This window comes from Rattus norvegicus, chromosome 1 (assembly GCF_021556685.1).
Source record: "Rattus norvegicus strain SHRSP/BbbUtx chromosome 1, alternate assembly SHRSP_T2T, whole genome shotgun sequence".
NCBI lineage: Eukaryota > Metazoa > Chordata > Mammalia > Rodentia > Muridae > Rattus > Rattus norvegicus.
Window position 1 is genome coordinate 207,350,177 of NC_141534.1, and position 22,010 is coordinate 207,372,186.

The 22,010-nt window shown below is 51.4% G+C and overlaps 1 protein-coding gene across 4 annotated transcripts in view; it reads right to left on the reverse strand.

Moving 5' to 3' along the window:
• Positions 1–22,010, reverse strand: part of Cfap46 (cilia and flagella associated protein 46) — a 79,515-nt gene that overhangs the window by 36,541 nt on the left and 20,964 nt on the right. For all 4 annotated transcript variants that reach the window (XR_015636609.1, XM_087583143.1, NM_001447241.1 and 1 more), the window contains 16 exon segments: positions 19,358–19,586; positions 18,998–19,118; positions 16,318–16,441; positions 15,621–15,751; positions 14,914–15,035; positions 13,674–13,807; positions 12,559–12,771; positions 11,676–11,841; positions 11,382–11,534; positions 10,546–10,653; positions 9,805–9,971; positions 6,018–6,149; positions 5,342–5,504; positions 3,830–3,917; positions 1,139–1,277; positions 658–841 (listed from right to left, as the gene is read on the reverse strand). Coding sequence is in view for 3 of the 4 variants with exons in the window: in XM_087583143.1 (XP_087439269.1) it covers positions 658–841; positions 1,139–1,277; positions 3,830–3,917; positions 5,342–5,504; positions 6,018–6,149; positions 9,805–9,971; positions 10,546–10,653; positions 11,382–11,534; positions 11,676–11,841; positions 12,559–12,771; positions 13,674–13,807; positions 14,914–15,035; positions 15,621–15,751; positions 16,318–16,441; positions 18,998–19,118; positions 19,358–19,586 (2,374 nt within the window). In the remaining variant the exon portion in view is untranslated.

The window sequence follows — 22,010 nt, forward strand, 5'->3', positions numbered from 1 at the left end:
TGCAAGAGCAAAATCCAGGGCCCCTGTTTAATCACATGCTCTAGTATCAGGTCTCTGAAGCTCAGCCTGTGGCTTGAGATGAGCCTTGCACCTTTGCTGTGGGCTGCTCTGGTCCTTGCAACATCTAGGACCTCACAGCAGGGATGAGCTTAGGGCTTGTGAAACAGATCATCCTCCCAAGGTGTCTCCTCGCAGTTCAGACCTTTTAATTCAGAGGCCCAGGACACCATGGGTCTCACATTCAGGACTTCAGGGAGCCTCCTATGGTCCTCACTCACAACAATCACGGTCCTCAAGTCAGAAACCAGAACTTGTCCTATCCAAGTGCACAGGATAGAATGTTTGTTTTGGCCTTTGGGTAGTGGGGACAACAAGACCTACCTGTCCCAGCCTGCTGCATGCAGATTTCTGCTTGCTCCCGCAGTCACAGACTCCAGAGAGCAGAGACATTTACCTTGAGGCACTCCCCACACTCTCCAATGGTGACTAAAGGGTGCATCAGCAGTAGGGAATCTCCAGCCTCAACCAGGGCTTATTACACAGTGGCATCCTCTGAGCTGACCCACTAAGACCCTGATTCTTAAGCCTTTCATATGATTATCTCTGTAACTAAGACACAAATCCACCCACCATCACCAACACGGACACCGCACAGACCTGCAGTGCCTGGATAGCATTTTGATAGCAGGTTAGTACTCCACAGACATTTCTCGAGTTCTGGGCCAGGCGGTACCACATGTGTGCCAAGTAGTCTTCCCTCTCATCCTTGAACTTCTGGATTTCCATGGTGAAGTTCTGCCCAAGTTTGGCCTTCACGATGACCATATGTTTGAAAATCAAGCTGAAGAACAGGAAAGGATGGGTCAACGCTGGGAAGCTGAAACGTCAAACATCACACACACACACACACACACACACACACACACACACACACACACACACCACACGGTGTATAGAATGGCCATCGCCTACGTTCCTGTCCGCAGGGATGGGGGCAAATGGGGACCTGGCTAGGGTTTTGTGCTGTCTATCTGCTTCTTGCTGGGGAGGCAAAGTCCCTCAGTGGAAGGGACAGCGGGGAAGCGCAGCTGAGGCAGTGTGGTGAGCATCTGAGGGTGCTCAGGACGGGGGCACTCACAGGCGGTGGGCTGTCCTTGGCAGCACTTGCACGGCCTCATCCAGCACCTTAAGACCCATCTCCCAGTCATTCTTGTCAGCATGGCTGTTGAAGAGCAGGGTGTAGAGCGCGGCACGGAGTGTGAGGTCATCCTCAGCCCCTAGGGCAAAGAAGAGATGGGGTGTCAAGGGGGCCGGGCAGCCAGCTCCCTGCCAACTGACTTGGTGCCCTCTGACTGCATACCCCTTACTTCCTCACAAGCCATGTCATAGTCTCCCATTCATACACGGACACCGGAAGTTGCCATGTAGGACTGGTGGTAGATCAGTGTGGCTCCTGCTCATAGCCCACCATGGCTTAGGCACTCCTCTGTCTGAGGAAACCAGCTTCAAGTGTCCCTTCTGGTCACCACCTCTCTCTGTACACTGGCTTTGAGGACCTTCCTAAAACTCTCGTGGAGTCTTTCAGTTGCCCAGCACATGGTCTGAGGGTCAGTGTGCCAGGATTTTGGAGTCTTCAATCTCCCGTGAGCCCTCTCTTCTTAGAAAGCCTGTTAGTTTTCTTTTAATCTAAAAGTAAACATGACCACGAGGAAAAAGAAACCCACTCTTTCCTCTACTCATCCCTGGAACATTCAGGGAAGACTGCGGGCCTCGCCACTAAACTTGCCACCCATCTCCAGGGCCAACCCTGCTGCTGAACAGGGTGAGTCTCGCTGGCCATGGTTGGCAGGGGTCCTGCTTTTCTTTTTGCTGCTGTTCTCATGCTCACTGTCCTAGCATAGGGGATGCTGGGTCAAGGACTGAACATGCCCATGGCTCTTGCCACATGTTGGCTGAGAGATGACAGACACCCTGAGGCCTTGCCAGCTTTCTTCTAATCCAAGATAGGCTTGAAAAACTGGCTAACCTCAGGTACTCAGGGACCTCATAGTTCCTTTAGTTTGAGTTTATTATCTGAACCTGTCAGCTCACTGGAGGGGGGGTTGCTCTGCGCATGCGCATCCACAATTCTAGTTAGCCTAGCCTCCACTTTTTTTCTTGGTTCATCTTTTGGTCTATACCAGATCTATCACGGTGTTACCACACCAATCAGTGGGTAAGAGACTTAGGGCAGAGACCCTGCTTGTCAAACCTCCCTGCCACCCAGCAGCAGGGACAGTGGACTTCTTTTCACTACTGTCCTCACATACAGAGGCTCGGATCCAGGCCTGGGGAGAGGGGCCAAGGCTTGGGAGAGCTGAGCCCTGAGCCAGAGGACCGCCCTCATCTGACTAGCTCCAGCTCTTCCCCACACTGGACGTGAGAATTTCCCACGCTGTTACTCCTTCATTCTCCGCCTTTCTCATCAGCTGGATTTTTTTTTTTTTGGTCTGTTTGAAAGTTTGCCTCCTTTTACAGAATTCCTGCTTGTGACTTTACCTTCTGATGCTTTTCCTCTGGAACGGAGGTGGTTTTGTTGTTACTGTTAGTGTGTTTGAGAGAAAGTTTCACTAGGTAGTTCTGGCTGTCCTGGAGCTGTGTAGACAAGGCTGGCCTCTGACTCACAGCCACCTGCTTGCTTCTACTTCCTAAGTGCTGGGATTAAAGGTGTGGGATAAAAGGGATTAAAGATACCACATCTGGCCCAGAGAGGGAGGGGTTTTTGTTTGCTTGTTTGTTTTGTTTTATTTTATTTTATTTATTTATTTTTTTTGGTTCTTTTTTTTGGAGCTGGGGCCTTGTGCTTCCTAGGTAAGCGCTCTACCACTGAGCTAAATCCCCAGCCCCTTGTTTTGTTTTAAAGATTTGTGTCTGTGTACTGCATGTGTGACTGTGCCCATGATGGCCAGAAGGGCGTCAGATCCCCTGGAACTGGAGTGACAGATGGCTGTGAACAACTGTGTGGGTGCTGGAAATTGAACCTGGCTTCTCTGGAAGACACCAAGCGTTCTTGGCAGCTGAGTGGGAATGTCTGAAGCCATAGACATCCTGACCTACCCAGTAATGGTTTCCAAGGCTGAGTGCCCTTTGACTTCCAGCTTCTGACTGGCACCACATTGAACAAGCTGACTCAACTGGCCATCACATCTCCTGGAGCCTGAGCCAGGCCTGCCTCTCAGACTATGTTATGTTATCTGTACTGTTTTTCTTTCAATGTCTGCCAATATTTGAAACTCTGGGGTTTCAGTACTCCGTTTACTTATATATGGTCATGTGTTTGTTCTTAATTGTAAGTCAGTTTTACCTGTGAATAGATTAACATGCTCAAGGCAGGGCCCGCTATCTGTTCTGCAGTGCCAAATACACACAGGGCTCTTGATAGATCGGAAATCTCATCATAAGAAGAAAACGTATTCTTTTTGAAAAATTGAAATCTCTGTTGTTCTGAGGTCAGAGTGGTGTTTTCCTGTCCTTGTTTTGCAGAGGAGTGCACCTCCACATTTTTTCCAATGGTAGAAACACGATTAAGGGGAGGACAAGACTCATCTATCAGCGTAGCTGAGGTCTTAGAGGAAGGCTCTCCACTTTAGTAGGATGGAGAACCGGGGCTGAGCATTCTCTGTACAGGATCGGTTGTCATAGGCTCTTAGGGGAAAACATCAAGTAAGAAGCAGACACACTCACGGGCATGGTCCCAATTAAGGTGCCTCATGTAGGGGCACAGGATGTAAGACATGGGATGCTCAAACTCCCAGGACTCTCCTTTCCCACTGGCCACACCGCTACCAACCTGGGAGGAACTGGACTTCAGGACCTGTCCCTCCAGTCTGGAAGTCAGCTGTTGGCCATTGGTGCAGAGGCAGTGTTTTCTCTGTCTCCTTAAGTGAAACAAACACACGGCATTTGTTGGAAGGAACTCACGTGATCTTCCGTCTTGGCACTAATTAGTGCCAGTCAAAAACGAAAAGAAAACAAGAGAAAACAAATTACCAAAGAGAAAAGAAAGAACAGAAAATGCTGCAAAATTTCGGAACCATCAAGTCACAAAAATTAGGTACATACACCATACATGCCACATGTGTACAATATCATATAATGCATACTATATCATGCATCATATTATAACACACTATACTATACCTAGGCCATACCATATGCATACTATGCATGCCAGAACCCCTTGTGCCATACATAAACAATGCCACATCATACTACACTGTACTACATGCTCTCATACCATATTCAACACACAACATCATACACATTCCATGCACACCATAGCATAATACACAACCATACACATATCACATCACACATATATTTCACCACACATAACAAATTGTAACCAACACGCCACACCATACCTCACTACTATACCATATCAGGCTTAGACCCCCCTACACACACGTGTGTGTGTGTGTATACTATATCCAACACATACCACACCATATGTATATACCAATACTATACCACACATACCCCACCATATCACCCACACGCCATATAATACGTACCACATACCATACAACATATACCATCTGCATATCACATCACAACACAACGTACACACATCAATATCCCACAGATGCTACACATCCCACATTATACACACATATACAGCACACAGACTACTCCCCTAACACAAGCTAGTTGTTTCCAATGACGTGAAACATATTAAATCAATGGAATAAAAAAAAAATTTAAAGACCTGTGGGTGCAGTGAAAGCGATGCGCAGACAAGCTAACAGCTGTGAAGACCCTTGCCAATAATCAACCTCAAACCAATAACCTACCAATAACCAATAACCAATAACCAATAACCTACCTTCAATTCTCCAGGTACCGGAAAAAGATTAAACTAATTTCGGAACAGCAGAGGGAAAGAGATACACACCACTGCAAACAGGGGAAACTGCTGGTTCAAAGTTGTTTAAAAAGAAGAGGAAATGGGAAGGGATTGTGGACTGGAGGAGGGGAGGTCAGAGGCTACCACTGTGGTTGACCAGGAACCTTGTGCCCCTCTGGGACCTGGAGAATGCAGTGTTATCCAGCAGGGGAAGTTGTGTAAGAGTTATCTGGTAGAGGAGGTGCCCAATGTGCGTCACATCTTGTGGAGGGACATGTCCTATGGAAGCCATGTCCCACAGGGGCTGTGTTCAGTGAGAGTTGTGTTCTAGTCAAGCCGTGCCCCAAGGCAGCCATATTCTGTGGGAGCCATGCTGTGAGGCTGTCCTTTCCTGTGAGTCTGGCCAGGCCTGAGGGTACAGGCCTCCTAGGAGCCTAACTTGTGTCCCTGTGGCACCTGCTTCTTGTGCTCCGTCTTGTTGATGATGCTGATGATTCTCTGGAGGGAGCCCTTGGCCTTCTTTCTGTTGGCCCGTGAGGACAGAAGTGGGAGCCATGCGTTCCAGTAGTGCCGAGCGGCCATCATCACCAGGGAGCTGCTGTTTGCCAGGCCCCCAAACCTGAAGTGACATGTGTCATCTGAAAAAACCCAATAGGCTGCCCGGTCGCACCCACGCCTTTCCCCCTGGTACATCCATCCCCAGGAGTTTCTGTGCCTTGTAGGGAAGGATTGCAATCAGAGTGGTCTAGCTCTGGCTCTGAATGGCCGGCACTGTGGTAGTGCGAGCCTAGTGTACCCCCTCCTTAGCTCCTCGGGTGCCGACCACGTCCCAGGGATCTCCTGACCTGGCCCTTGCTGTGTCCACCTGTCCCCTGCTTCTTAAGCCCTGGATGCTTAGGGACCTTCCAGACATATTTTGCCTCCACTGAGCTCACAGCTCTGTTGAGCTTCTCCCAGTGCTTTCCACAGATGCCCTGGTGTCTGTGAGCTCAGTTGCACGACAGAACGTAGACAGAGGCTCGCCACTACTACATGACTTCTTCTCTGGGCCTCAGTAATGTCCCATAGCACCATGGTGGCATTACCCCTGCTTTTGGCTTCCCCTTACATACCTGGCTTCCCAGTTGCATACCTGGCACTTTCCACAAAGGCCTTGGCTGCTGCTAGCCGTAGCTGCTTCCTGCCTTTCAAGTTTTCCATGATGCTACGGCCCTTGATGCAGGACACCATGCACAGCATTTCTGCTGCAAGCTTGGCGTTGATCCTAAAGAGGATACAGAGCGATTTAGAGGGGAGCTGGAAAGTGATGCATGCTGAGCTCCACTGGCTGCAAATGCTGTCCTTTCACCTATTCCCCTGCAAATGCAGCCAAGGTCAGAAGCGTATTTCTACCTTTCCTGTGCCTTAGGGACTTACCCAACGGATTGACAGTGCAGGGCAAGTGATTTCCCTTCTGACCTTACCAGTGAACTGAGATGACTACATCCGGCCTGGGGGCCTGGGTGTTTGGGACACTCACTAAGGGGATGGTCTTCCTTTCACAGAGATACTACACATCAAGACTCATGGCGGTTCCTGGAGATAACTACACACAGAGGACTTCTGGGGGGTGTGGGTATCAGCTCTGTAGGTGCCTGGCTGATGGGTTCTCAATTACCTTTATGATAGATCCCAAATCAGAACTAACTGACCAGAGTCCAGTGAACCCACAGAACCATAAGACAGATTACTCAACTGGCTTTTCACTGCTAGTTTCTGGGGCTTTCCATGCATCAGTAGACTAGCAGAACTACCTGTTGGGCTCAGCCAGGCTCTGTTTCCTGGGCTCAAAAGGAAGTCTTGCCCAGGTGGCCAGTACTCTGTACTTACAGAGGCAGGCAGGCCTACAGGACCATCTCGGAGCATCGCCGCAGCTCCTCAGACACTCCCATTTCCCAAATTCAGTGGAGCTGTGATCCAGGTACATGCAGTATGGGGGCGGGGGTGCGGTGAGGGTGGTGCGGGAGGGGGAGGGCATGTTCTGGCTGCTTAGCTCAGCCACTCAGATCTTATTCTGTGAGTGATAAACTTGTTCTGAGAACATTCATTTTAGGTTCTGGGGCTCTGGAAGACAGGTACCTGCTTGCTGGAGCAAACAACCACATATGCTCTGGGGAGCCAGTAGAGGAAGGTGCATCTGACCCTTAGCCTGCGAAGACCTACTAGCTGTACAGTGGGAATGTGTGGTCTCGAGATAAACTGAGGCTGTGTGGTAATTAAGATCCCCTTTAGAGGTGGTAGGTTGGTGTACAGAAGGTTGAGGCCCGATCCTGGGGAGTAACAATTAGCAATTTTGATCTTTGTTATTCGGGGCCACACCACTCAAAAAAGAGGTACGCCGAAGCCCACAGGGTGCAACAACAATAGTCACCAGCAGGGGGCAGTAACGGTCTATAAAAGATTCTCAGAGACCTTAGTGAGGAGCTCAGCATTGCCCCCTCCAGGTTTCTTGTTTGTATGCATGGGCATCTTTGCTTTATTCCAGGGATTTCCTTTATAAATTAGAATTGACTTAGTATTTCTGATGGAAGAGTGTGCTAGCCTGGCCTGGTGCTGTGCCCAGCTCTCCTCCTGTGCCCAAGCAGGTGGTGGCTGTGTGCAGTAGCCCAAACAGCAAACAACAACCCTTTCTGCAGGAATGCTCAATTCTTTTTTCTCCTAAGGATGACTTTTGAGTGATAGAAGTGGATCTTGCTTGCAGGTCAAACATGACCACTTCCTCCAGCTCTGGTCTGACCCTACAGGGTGCGACTTCTAAGTCTGCAGTCACCTTACGCACCTCCCCTTGTCCATCTTCCCTGCAGAGCTGTGGTAAGTGGATTTCAGCTACTCTGCCCTCCCTCTTCCAACTTACTACAAGATTAAAGTAAGAGCGAGATGCGTGTGGGTGAGAAGGCTCAGTGGTAAAGGCCGTGCCCTCCAAGGCCAGGGCACCAAAAGGTGTTGTGTTCGTTTCTCTTCTTGTGACTGTGACCAAATTCCTGATAAGAGCAGTTGAAAGAGTATAGGGCTTTTGGTTCATAGTTGAGCCAGATTCCCTGCTGGAATATGAGAGGAATGTAGCCTAATCTCCTGGTTGATTCTTCTACTCTCCTGCACTCTGCCAGAATGGTCCATTCAGTCCTACAGCTACAAACTCTTCCACATTCCTCCTACTAGCCAGTTCTAAAGGCCCATGAACACATGGTCAGATACTCGGTACACATATCGTGTTCACATTGCAAGTCACGGGCTTCTGCCGACTCTCAGCAGTTGTCTGAACACAGCCTTGGACCTGCCACCATGTGCAGGACACATGCTTGTCCTTGCCCTCACGGGGCAATCAGGACCAACCAGGAGGCAGATATCGCATGCCCCCTAAACCCTGCCAACACAGGCTGGCATTACTTCCACACCAGGACCATGGCTCAGAAAGCAAGACTGTAGACATGGCCCGAGACTGGGGACGTGGGCAAGGGGAAGAACTTGGTGGATTTAGGGAACACTGACCAAACTGTCCACCAGGCAAAGGAAGCACCTTTGTAGCCCTGGGTCATGACTCTGTCTTTCAGGAGAGTTGGACTCAGGAAAAGAGTCAAAAAGAAGAGCCCCAAGGAAGACAATTTTGACTACGTGGCCATTTGTCACAACACTGCTTTTACAATAGCCCCATGTTCAGGAAAAAGGAAAGACTAAACCTTTTGATCACAAATCAACATGGTGATCAGCATGGTGGAACATTGTTGAAACCATGAAGACAGACAGAAGTGTTCTGGTGCTAGACTGACTAAGAACTGTCCTCCCCCACCCCAGGCTCATGTGTTTGAACACTGGCTCCTAGCTAGTGGCACTGTTTTGGGGAGGTTGTGGGACCTTTAAGAGGTGTCACCTTGCTAGTGGAATCCAGTCATTGAGGGCAGGCCGTGAGGGATTGTAGCCTGGCCGTACTTTCTCCCCACTCCCTGTTTCCTGTTCTGGTGAACAGAATGTGTGTGATTCCCAACAGCACACTTCAGCTGCCTTCTCATAGCCTGCTCCTATGCCTTCCCTCTGCAGGGGACTGCAGCCTGAAATCATGAGCCAAAATTAACCTTTCAGTCCACAGCAGTGAGAAAAGCAACTAAAACCATCTGTGACTTGGGATTTCCAGCAGTTGCCATGGGTACTGTCCAACAAGCAAGGTGATGGCCTGTCCGGGAGCGTCCTCCAGTGACACTCTATTTCAGTTTAACACATCTTGTTTCATACAAAATCACCTTGGTAAAGCTGTCTGCATCAGGGTCGGAATGTGGTTGAACTGTGAACCACATAGGTCCCCTAAAGTCATCTGCTGAAATCTAATTCCCCAGAAGATGGTGATTAGTAGGGGGGTATTGGGAAATGAGGTACTGTGGTGTAGTGCTGGAGCCTCAGGATGGGAATTCTGCCCCAGAAAGGAGCTTCTTGCCTTTTCTTTCATGTGATGTGTGGCAATCTTTGAACTAGACAGAGACATTCTCTAGACACTAACTGAACTTGAACACCAGCTTCTACACCATGAACAAGAAGTCCCCAGTTCTTAGGCTTCTCTAGTTGTGGAATTGTATCACAGTAGCTTCAACTAAGAGAACCATACACTCTTAGCTAGATCAACACAGGCACCTGCTGTATAGACGTCCTAACTGAGGCCTATGTGGCTCTGAGTCCTCATTGACACTGAGCTTCATGAAACCTGCTCCCTGTGTCGTTCTAGAGCACACAGCCAGAAGCAGGCAAAGGACCACCAGGTTCCTGCCAGCCATCCCTTGGACAGCAGGTCTGTGCCTCTGGCCCCTGGTCTGGCATGGGGACTCACTCCTTGCTCTACTTCTCTGGGGGATGTTACTGTATGCCTCTAGGACATCATTGTGGAAGTCACTTACGGTTCAAATAACCTCAGGTGCTTGAGGCCCATCTGTATGGCATTCTGAGAACACGAAATGGTGACCTCGTGGTCATGAGCCATATAGGCGAAATGGGTGAGGCGTGTCAGGGTCTGCAGCTCTACCAGATGGTCTGACCAATTGCACTCGGAGGCCATTTTCACCACCTTACCAGGGAGTGAAGCAGGGGAGAAGGACATCACATTAGTGACAATGACTACCTAGTGATCTGCGGCTCTCAACAATGGCCATGCTACCACCCCAGAGAGCTCCATGAATCCCGTGCTGTCTGCACATGCTTAGCAAGCATGCAGACATGGGTCACTCAGCATAAGTAGTTCTAGACAGATTACCCATCTGTGAAGCAATGCGGAATTCAACACTGATCTCGGCTGCTTCATGCTCACCGATTTCCCATCACACAGCCACCTCTAGACCAAGGACAAGGTACATCTGTCTGTGCTGAGGTCTTAGAAGAGGAATACAGACAGGCCACTCAGAGAAGCATCCTCCTCACACTAGTGGAAAGGGTGGTTCTATACGAATGCCAGACATGTGTGCTTTGAGCAAAGGCAGCTGTCAGGATACAGTGGGAACTGTAGTGCCCATGTGGATGTGGATGTGGATGTGGATGTGGGTTTGAGTGCTGACTGCCTCAGGCAGGATCCCAAGCCTCAGCCTCCTCACCTCTCCTGGATGGAGGTTGTTGAGTTACCTCCTGAGACACCTGGGGAAACCCACCTGACCTAGGGGGGGCACAGTGAAGTCCATGAGGCCCAACCCGTTGCACGAGTACATCTCAAGGGCAACTAGGACTCTGGTCACCGAGTTGATGTCTTCATTGGTACCCTGGAACGATAGATGGGCTAAGTGTCCAGCTGCCCAGGGAACAGGGGAGGGAAGCAGTGAAGACCTGAGCCGCTTGTGAGGTAACCCTGTGTAGCACTGTTCTCAAGGAACAGCCAGACCACAGTATTCGGAATGTTGATCTCCTAGGCTATTCTGGTAAAGTCACCCTCTACATTATTCTCTTAAGCATCAAGGTCTGAAGTCTGTACACTCCTGGGCCTTGAAGACAGTGTTTGGCTACTAAGGAGGGCTTTCTAGAGGGAGAAAGCTGCTGAGTCCTGGTCGCTGGTACGGGATGTCTCTCAGGGACCCCTCCACTGCCTGGCCCCAGCATAACCGGATCTTCTGATCCCTCCCCCACTCTCCTCTCCCCCATTCTCCCCACCCCTACGGCTCCTTGTAGTGATTTCCTTGCCACAGAGTCAGGGAAGTGGTGGGGATCCTTGAGTTCATACTGTTCCTTTCTTCCCAGACCTGTTCCCACAGCCTTTGTGTTTGAGGAAGGGGAAGGTGGGGCGCCAAGGAGATGACTATCAATGAGTGTCGGTCACCCACAGAGGCCTAGAACTCAGAGGCTCTCACAGGAGCAGCAATTTTGGTGAGGGTTGAGGGGGCAACCTCAGACCTTGCTAGGTGGAAGTCGTCCCTTCCCAGCAACTGTGGCCATGTCTAAGACTATGATGAGAACACTGGGGAAGGCAGTCTGTGGGTCCTAACATCCTCAGCACCTGCCATTCATCGATGGCTAGCCGCTGACCAATCTGCTGCTGCAGGAGCTGCTTGGCCTTCACCCAGGTGGAGATGAGGTGCTGCCGTACGTTGGTGGGGACGATGTCTTCCGGCACGTTCCCATTCGTGAGGTTCAGTGCGAATTCACAAACCTAAAACACGTGCATCTTCACCGTGAGGCAAATCTAAGGGGAGACCTTGAGCACTCCTCCCTCCAGCTTTCCGCCTGGCTCCGTGCACCCAGGCATCAGGTTCTCCTGTGGCCGCACCCCTGGGCTGCAGGGCGGGGTTACCTCCACAGCCGATCTGATCTCGGATAAAGCGGAAGAGTCCAGTGGACCGTGAACCAAGGTAGGGCGTACATTCCTTTTCGACTTTTCAGGTGTCTGGGTGGGAATCCAGCTGATGATCAGGCCTCGAGCAAGGGCATTACAGAGCATGACCAGCATGACTAAGTCCCTGGAGGGTGATATGAGAGCTGTGACAGCCAGGGCAGAACAGTGCTTAGCCCATGCAGAACCTCAGAGCCCCATAGCAGCTCACTCTGGCTCCAGGTAAGGGTGAGACAGTGGGTGTGTGTGCTTTAGAACATAGACCATAGGTGAGTCCAGCTCGCTTTCATTCCCTCCCTCCTGCCTCCCTTCCTCCTGCCTCCCTTCCTCCTGCCTCCCTCCCTCTTCCCTCCCTTCCTTCTCCCTCCATCCCTCCTCTCTCCCTCCCTCAGTCCCTCCGTCCCTTCCTTTCTTTCCTTCCTGGCAGGTTCTTACTATGTTGCCCTGGTTGGCCTGGAACTCACTTTGGAGACCAGGCTAGCCTCAAACCCACCCCAACACAAATGCTTTCAGATTTCTGACTTCTCATTCACCTAGATTTTAAAAAAATGTAGTTATGAAATCGCACTTTCTCCCTACCCCCCCGCCCCAGCCCAAGGTGTAAAGACTATGGAAGCTACTTCACAGAGTGCCTGGGCCTAAGCTGGCCTCTAAGCTGAGGGGAGTTAGGCAGGTGTGAGTTCTCTGGGCCATGGAGGTTATGTCGTTGTGGTACGGGCTCAGCGTGTCCTCCATGCACAGGCCTGACCTATGCCAACTTGTCTCTGATTGCTGTTACAGTGGTCATGCCTGACCCCGCAGCTATGACTCTAGAGCACAAACACTTGTGAGTGCTCACACCCACCCTGTGTATCCAGTGACCTTGACGATGTTCAGGAGGTGGAACAGGGAATCCACCAGCTCTTTCTGCCTCCCGGCCAAGATGAGATGCCGGTTGTGGTTCAAAACATAGACCACGGCGTTCTGCACAATCCAGGATTCCCCTAACTCCTGCCCAACTTCTGCAGCGCGCAGCCAGTTGTTCATGGCATACTGTGACAAACTTTCTATCCAAGTCCTGGAACAACACACCATGCAGCAGTCAGCTCAATGCCCAGCCTCCCATACACCGCCGCTGAAGTGAATGTGGGCTTTCCTGGTCATCCCCCCTCCAGTCTTCAAGGTATCTCCATCTAGTTGTACAGGCCAGGGATTCAGGCTCTGCTCTACTCATGTAACTGTCCCCAAATGCCCCTGATCACACCTGGGCCTAGCTAGCCATTGCCACCACATCCTGGCTTTCCCTCCTATCCAGATATTGGCAGCTCCCTCTCGCTGTTCCTCTCGTGCTATGAGTCCTACAGGCCCATCTAACAGCTCTCTGCTTTGCAGAGGAATGCTGGCCTAAGCGCTCGCCCAGGCTGCCTCCTGCCCTGTCTGGGTCTGCCTTCACCTCCTGGCTCCTAGACACTCTGTGGCTGTGCGTGCCTCTGGGTGCACATTGGTTGCTGGGTGGCGGTACCTAGAGCAGGGCAAGGAAACCGCTCACCACAGTGCACACAGCGGAAGTGATTCTCTCCCATCAGCCCAGGCCGGGCAACTTCTTCCCACCAGGGGCCCAGCGGGCATTTTAGTGAGTGGCTAAAGTCTCTAGTCTTCCCTTTGTTTTTACAGTTGTTTGATTTGTCCAAGCCCATCTCGGCTGTGGTTGCATCCTGAGCTAGAATGTGTACAGCTCACTTCAACTACAACTGGGCCTGGGCAAATGAGGCAGGTTCTTAAACACTTGGTGTACAGCAGTGGTTCTCAACCTTCCCAATGCTATGACCATTGAATACGGTTCCTCATGTTGTGGTAACCCCCCAACCATAACATTATTTTCATTACTACTTCCCAGTTACGAATCATAAAGTAAATATCTGATGTGTGACCCTGAAAGATTAAACGCTGGTCCACAGTGTGGCTAGGACTCTCACCCACCTGTATGTGATCCACTCTGAATTACTCTCTGGTGGCTCAGGCACATAGCCAGCTGGGTGTTGGCTCAAGTCCTCAGGAGGAATGGCCTGGTTGTTCAGCTGTATACCTTCCAAGCGCAGGAAGTGGACGGTGGCCTGGGAGGAAAAACACAGTCAGAGAAGTCACTGCTAGGCAGACCCGCCAGCCCTGGGGGAAACACACAGCAAAGCCTCCTGCCTGAAACTCTGCTTTTGAGAAAGCCAGACACAAGTTAGAAGGGGTCCATGCTGGATTCGAATATCCCACCTGCCTCACCACCCGGCCAGTCTGAGAATCTCGACAAGAAAGGAGCTTATTTCAAAAGCACGGCCCGTGTCCATTATGCTTCCGCGGGAGAGAACAGTCTTCATGTTCTCCCATGGCAGCTAGCCGACTGCTCATTTCCCGAAGTCTCCTAAACTTGCCCTGCCACGTCGAAGGCTATGAAGCCCACCCAGCAGGGGGATGGGTGGGAGGACACAGGTCAGGCCAGCCCCACACTGGTAAACCAGTTAGTCTCAGCCACTGATCTCCTGCATATCAACTCTTGTCTCTTCTATCTGGCAGTTTTAGCTTTGGTCATGTTGTCCCAAGACTCTAATGGAACAAACAGCTGTGTGCCTGAGCCTCTGCCTTGTGTCCACTGAGGAAGACCAAAGAGATTGTTGTAGCCACTGTGAGGGTAAAACAGTGCCTCTGGCATTGGTCCCGGAATGGAGGCAGAGAGCTCACACTCAAGGGCTTTGGATGCAGCTGGGTTGCAATACGTGCGATTAGCTTTGAGCAGAGCCCCAAAAGCACTGGGCATTGGGTCTCAGCATCCCTGTCTGTAAGGGAGCAAGCCTATTGGAGCTGGGAGCCGAGCTCCAGCTCAAGTCTCTGCTGGGTCCATGGAGCCATAAGGCAGATATCTCATCTCCTTCAAAAGCTTCAAATATGACTTCGCACCCAGGATTCAGAAATTATTTCCAACAAAAAATGTATACCAACACATCACTCTTTTCTTATGCAGTCCTCAAGAACTGAGTTAATTTTCTCTGTCTACCATACAGTTTTGGTGTGTGTGTGTGTGTGTGTGTGTGTGTGTGTGTGTGTGTGTGTGTGTGTGCACGTGCACATGCATGCACACACGCACACAGGGGGGAGCCTAACAACAAATCTCTCTGGTGTGTTAACGGCCACAGCAACACTGGCAGCTACAATGGCCAAGACCTTGACGCACCTCAGCGCTGATGAACGCCACCTCTGCGATCTTCCTCAGCAGGTCAGGGGACATCTGCTTATTTAGGACCACCTCAGAGGGACCCTCGGTCACGGAGCCCTCCATGCCTTTTTTCTTCTTCCCTGAGGGAAGAGCAGCAGGAAAGGGACTCTTTTTAAGCTCCTGCCCAGCCCTTTGGGGGACAAGCCCTTCAAGAAGGACAGCATGGGCTGGTATCACTGCCACTACTTGTCGGCTGTAAGCACAGCTGCCACTCACTGCTGCTGGGACCCCTTTTCTGAAATGGCGCCATGGCCATGTGGAATCTGTACAGTCCTCCCCTGAGCTTTAAGTCATTTGTGGTTGACTGTGACAGTGACTGCAGTGTGGATCGCTGATGAAGGGAATGTTTAGGGGATAAAGGTCCAGGAAGCAGGCTGTGTGTGTTCAGCAGGATATTTCCAGGCTTCGGTGGCTGACCCTGTGACTGTAAAGCTCACAGATACAGAGGCCTGACCGAATATGTACTCAGAAATGTTGCTATGTGTGAAAAGACTCTTCTAAACCCAGACACATGGCCAGGGCTCTTCCAAGAGGTGGCCACTGGCTCTCTGCTGCTTGGTGTCCCTTGGTGGGACCTACTGGTGGTGCCACAGCCACCAGAGGCTCATGAAGCCCTAAGCTCAGCTGACCCAATATGCCAGGGGACGCATGGCAAGGATGTGTACCTCGTTTTGGCTTTGTGGACTTCTTTGACTTGGCATTGTCATACAGGAGGCAGAAGCGGGTTGCCGTGCGACAGACATCCCACACGTCTTGCTGCCAGGCAACCTTGGCCAGCTCAGCCCAAATCACAATTCTGCTCATCAGGGTCCAGGTGGTGAGAAGGAAACACAGGTGACATTAGGATCACCCAGAAGGGCTGTTCCAGGAGAAAGCCACCCCATAGCATCCAGGTGTCAAGCAGTGGCTTGAGACATGGAGGTGCCACTGGCTGAGGGTGTGAGTGGGGAAGATAGTCAGGGAGATTTGGGGTCATAACCAGAGGTCAGAGCTGGAATAATTCCTGGGGTCAAGGCCCAGAGGTGAGAGCTAGGCTTGTCCCCAACATCATGTACAGCTCTCTTGTTGTCCTATCCCCACTGCCAGTGGCACTTCTGGTCATTTAACAATGGGAAATGCTCCCACATCATTTCCCTACACTTGGTGTGGATGGGTATTCCTGGGTCAGGGGGTCACTGTGGTGAGCTTGGCCAGCATGAGCTAATACTAGTCCAACTCTTCCACAGGAGGAAGCCACACCCTCAGCATAGGGGCTGTGTGTGGCACATTGGTGGCTTGTGTCATCTGGCACAGGTCCCAGGCAGCCATGAACTTGGTTCCTGGATGAAGGTTTCAGCTGACCGACCCTCCTTGCTGGCCCACCTCTCTTTGTCATTCTCAAATCCCAGCCGCCGCAGGTGCCCAGCCGCTTTGTCCACGCAGAGGGTGTGATGTCGAGCTTTTGCATAGAGGTAGGTGAAGCGGCCCTTGATTTTTCCGATGGAAACTGAAAGCAGAAGATGGCCGAGATGAAAAGTGTGGCAGGTTGGACATAGAATGGCACTGCCGAGCCAGGCAAACAGGCCCAGAGTCTACAAATGAGGCAGCCGAGCTCACCTCATCAGTACATCATCACCAGTGCATTGTCACTAGTGTATCACCAGGGCATCATCACCATTGCATCATCACAAGAGCGTCATCACCAAGGCATCATCACCAGTGCAGTGTCACTAATGTATCACTAGGGCATCATCACCAGGGCAGCATCACTAATGCACCATCACCAATGCATCCTCCCCAGTGAAGAATCACCAGTGCAGCAACATCAGTGCATAGTCACCAGTGCAACATCACCAGTGCACAGTCACCAGTGCAACACCAATGCATCATCACCAGTGCAGTGTCATTAATGTATCACCAGTGCCTCATTATCAGTGCATCATCACCAGTGCACTGTCACCAGTGCATTGTCACTAGTGTATCACCAGTGCATCGTCACCAGTGCATCGTCACCAGTGCATCACCAGTACTTTTAGGCCAGCAATGGCACTGAGCTATTATGCACTGTGTGGAGCCTTCAGTCATCAGAGAGGGTGAAGTGGAAACTTGTGGTCTATGTCAAATGATGTTTTCCTGAAGCAGATACAGGTGAAAGGAGGCTTTGCCATAGTGGACTTGTGAAAGGACAAGTGATGGAGGGGTGTAAATGTGACCCCACACAGTGGGAGGTGGCGATGGAGCATTGGCTAGGTTTGCCCTGCCTCACTATTCTTCACTAATGACAGGCATGCACTGGTTTGCCTTACATAGTGTTGATGATCTCCAGCGGTGGTGACGTCAGAGAGAAACTCGCCAAAGAACCTCTCGGGAGGTTCCTGCAGGAGCTCGCTGCTTCTGCAGCCTTGCCTCAGGTCATTTGGTGAGTGTTGCAGTTTCTCCGGGACTGAACTACAGCTGCTGGTTCATGCCTGGTGCCTGTCTGCCTAGAGGGCCGTTCTGCAGCTGCCGAGTCGTGTTTGGTGATTGCTACAGGACTGAACTGCTGCCCAAGAAGACCAAGCTCACTCCCAAAGAACTATTGCTGAGCAGGTCCACTCCCCCCATATCCTAATAACTTTCCTCTTCCACTGCCTCTGCTAGGTGGTGGGCAAGAAGAATGATTATAAAAATAGGCTACAAAAAATGTAGGACTGCCTATATGGGCTCACTAGCACCAGGCCTCTGACCTGCCCCCACATCCCGTCCTCTCAGGCAGCACCCACTGTCCATTTCAGGGCCCAGCAGTCTTGTCTCTTTCATGTGGCGGCTTTGAATCCTTTTTCGGCTCTAAGATGAATACCTATCCAGAGCTCCGCTTCACGGTGAGAGCCAGCTGTCCAGTGCAGAGTCAGGCACAGGAGACACCAGAGGGGAAGCTGGGGCTTGGGCCGGTGTGCACTGCCTTCCGGGTTGTGCTCTGTGCTCCCCTATGTAACACAGGTGTCCACTTGCTGGGGTAGCCTCCTTACTGGAGCCCCTACCTTAGTAAGTCTCAGAATCCCCTACCGCTGGGCGCTACGTCCTCTGGTGAAAATGCAGACTTGTGGGCAGTCATTTACGCTTGTTTCATAAAATGAACTAACCAAGTTAGACACACCGTGTGATGGCAACAGATCAATGGCTGTGCAGACTCATGAGGGTCAGAATAAAACCAGATCAATGCAAATGCCAAAGCAGATGGTGGTGTAAGACAACTCGTGGACCTGAAGGGCTATTTCAGAGGCTTTAATCATTCTAGCATAGGGCCATGACTTCATCCTCTCCATCCTGTGGCCTTGGACCCACAACATGGGCTACAGCCAACTCAACTTCAGTCTGTTGTCTCTGAAGCTCGAGTCCCTATAAGACTTTCATCAGAGCTGTGCTGTGCTGGAGGGAGCTCCAGGAGGATGCCCCCCACCAACTAAGACCTGCCTGCTGCTCTAGATACAGTGGCACTGCCTATATCTAGCCAGAGTTGCTGGCTTGTCCCCGAAAGCTGGGCTCAGCAGCCCCAACTAGGGTACAGCACTATGTTTTCCTACACTGGAGACAAAGTAAGTGGGCCAGGTAAGTGAAATCTACTTAGCTTTGACCCAAAGAGCACCCCAGGACCACTGTCTTCATTCCTCATATGACACTATAGGCTGAGTTAGGTCCCCAGGCAGGACTCCAGAATAAAGTCTTGTTTTCAAGAGATGGGGTCTGAATAGGTGATGAGGCTGAAGAGAACATGGGGGCAGTGTCTTGTTCAGTCTGACTCCTCATATAAAGAGGATAGTGAGGTTGGCATGTAGGACAGTCAGTGAGGCCATGAGGAAAGGATGACTATAAGCCAAGGAAGCTGGTAGCATGAGAGACTAGCCCTCCACATTGCCATCACTCATGTCCAGCCTCTAGAACAGCGAGGTTGAGTCCTGGGGGGGGGGGTAGCATTCTGCTACTAGTAGCCCTTTGTAGACACAATCTCTCTCTATTGCTTCCAGTGACTAATAAAGCGTGTCACCACAAGGTCCATGGCAAAGAGTTTGAGGGCGGCACTTACCCTTGGCTTCATTCTCACTGTCCAGCACAATCTGGAAGGTGTCGGGGGCAAGAGCCAGGCCTGCGTTCACCAGGATTGCACGCTTCTTCCGGGCACTGTCTTTCGGGGTGGCTTTCTTTGCCTATAGACAGGATGATGTGCATGGTATCTGTGCCCCACCCCACTCCCGCTCCCCTGGGACAGCTGAGACTCTCAAGGCATTTACTCAGCTCCCGCAGGCCTGGATGCCATACAGACCTTGGATAGCTGAACCCGGGCCTCACGCTTGGGTCTAAGTGGTCCCGTAGGCTCTCCCTGACCCAAGTTCCCCCTTGGTGTTTTCACTAGGAGGTTGGACCACACAATGGGTTGGGTCTGCACCTGTTCAATGGCCATAGTGGCCTTGTCTTCGGGACGGTCGGGAGACTGGTACAGCAGGGTACTCAGCTGCAGCCGGCGGAAGGTTATCTTGATCTTGTCCGTGTAGCGGCCTAGGCTGTCCAGGCGCATGGCCTTCTGCATGTGCTCAATGGCAGGCTCCACTCGGTCGTCATCCTGCTCAATGTATGCCATCTCCATGTGGACTTGGCAGCGCATCAGGATCATGAGACTAGAGGTAGCAGCACATGAGAGGGAGCTAGGGTGGGTGGGCTGCTGGTGAGCCTGTGGGACCTTTGTCTGGCCACCAGTCAGAGGGACGGAATGATAGGGGTAACCAGAACCCTGCCTTCCGGCCTCTTTCCTATCTTGTCTTGAAGCCTTATGGCGGGAGAGGAAAAATCGTGATGGCTGCTTTGGACCACTGGAGATGAACTCACTGAGCCTTCTGCCCAGGCTGAGAAGAAGCCGACAGGAAAAGTGTCATGTGCTCCTTCCCAGTATGACATGAGCACAGGGGCATGCTGAGCCTTCCTGCTGTCACCCAGATGTCACAGCTACCCTGCTGCTCACCGCAATGCACCTCTGTCTCCTGGAACATACTACTTGGTGTTAGTGCTGCGGCCCATTGTCTCTGCCTGATGGACACGCTGGGCATTTGCCCAGGAGGCTTAGCCACACCACGGCTAATTGTAGCCAGGGTTGGAGAGGGCCCTGCGTCTGAATGAAAGCTTCGTACAGTAGTGATGGCAGGGCTGCCACAGGATGCAGAGCTAACAACCTGTTAGATGGAGATGCTCCAGCGGCCCACGGCTCACTGATGTTCCATTCCCACTACCTCGTGGGGAGCACACATACCATGCGGCTGTGCGGAGAAGCAGAGAGACTGTGTTGTGAGGTGCGGGAGCTCTGCTACCCAGAGGAGCAGGAAACTGGTGCACCCTGGTGCCTACCGTGGATGGAGTAAGAGGGACCCATGTGAACCTTCCCAGGAGCGGACAGCAGTGATCATTCACAGAGAGAAGCCCACAGGGGAAGAAATGAAAACCACGACCAGCAGGTGTAACACGAGTGAGTTCATGACCTGAAAACAAGCCAGGTAGCTGGCTCAAGGGTAGGATTGACTCTGCTTCCAAGTATGATAGTCAGCCCATCATCTGCAGCATCTGAGAAACTATCCAGCAAGAGGGCTCCTGCTCCTAGGTACAGCTTGGAATCTGGGTCCCCTGGAAGGAAACTCACCAGGGAAGTGGCCATGAGCCCCCCTTCCCCAGAGGCAAAGCAGGTGGCGCAGCGTTTCCTGAGTTGAGCAGGCAGCAGGCGAGCATGATGGGCTAAACTGAACAGCAGGGATCTTTGTGCCTCTGTCCCAGCAAAACGCAAATCTCAGCCTGAAGAGAGCCTGCTTCAGGGGAAGATTCTCTCCAGGATGGGTGTGGGAAACACTTGGACTGCCGGGGATACGCTAGAGCAGAGGAGGACCAGCCAATGTGATTTTAAGGCTATCAGTCAACACTGAACTGGCCAATGAAACAGAAACAACACGTCTTTTAAAATGGCAACAGCACTCATGGTGCAGGCCTGTAGTCATAGCACCTGGGAAGCAGAGGCAGGAGGATCATTGCAAGTTGGAGGATAACCTGATTTATATAACAAGTTCAAGGGTAGTCAGGCTTCCTTGTCTGCAAGCTAGGTAGGACCCTGTGTTAAACAAAGACCGCAAAGACTTCGTAGGGTTCCACCCGCGATGCCTAACACAGAGTCGTCGGTCATGGCCCCGCCCACAGATGGAAGAAGCGAGCACAGGCTCAGGACGCAGACAGGCTGGCTTTGGGGATTTGCAGATAGGTCTTTGCAAGTAGATATACACACGCGACTGCTCACAAATAAGAGAAAATAGTGGCAACAAGTGAACACTGGCCTAAGAGCTGTGGTAAGTGAAAAGAGGACCATCCTAGCCAAAATGACAGCAGAGTGTGGGACAAGTGAGCCGTGTGACTCGGGGAACGGGCCTGGACCAAACAAGTCCAAATCCCCAAAAGATCTCATCTTGAGACCGGCAGGAGTAAGGATCTCTCTCTCTCCCTCCCTCTCTCTCTCTCTCTCTCTCTCTCTCACTCTCTCTCTCTCTCTCTCTCTCTCTCTCTCTCTCCCTGCATGCACCAATGCACATAGCCTTGCAATCCCAACCTCCACCACCGTTGAGGTAGTCACATGGCCCGGTGGCCATATTACAGCTTTAACTCCATCTCATGTCCAGCAAGCACCCGAACTTCCTCTTTATGGACCTAAAAATGTCCCATCCAGAAAACTCCTACCCACTCCCCGAGGTTTAGATAGCCCTTATTATTCCAAACAATGGGAACTGTAGGCTGTTTCTCCCTGGCACTCAAACCAGATAAGCTTCCGTTCTGCCGCAGCCCAGTGCATGGACACCCTGAGGTTAGAAGCAGAACCGGGTCAGCAGCAGAGCGGTCAGACAGGAAGATCATGAGTCTGGAAACAGAAGTGGGCGGATTGGAAGAACCGAGACTTTAAAAACCAAATAGTCCCTAGGAGCTGCACGAAGCACCCCATATTCTGCATGTGTACAGCTAGCACCCCAGACAGTGGAATGTATTCAAAGAAACTATAGCTAAAAATCCCTCAAATCTGA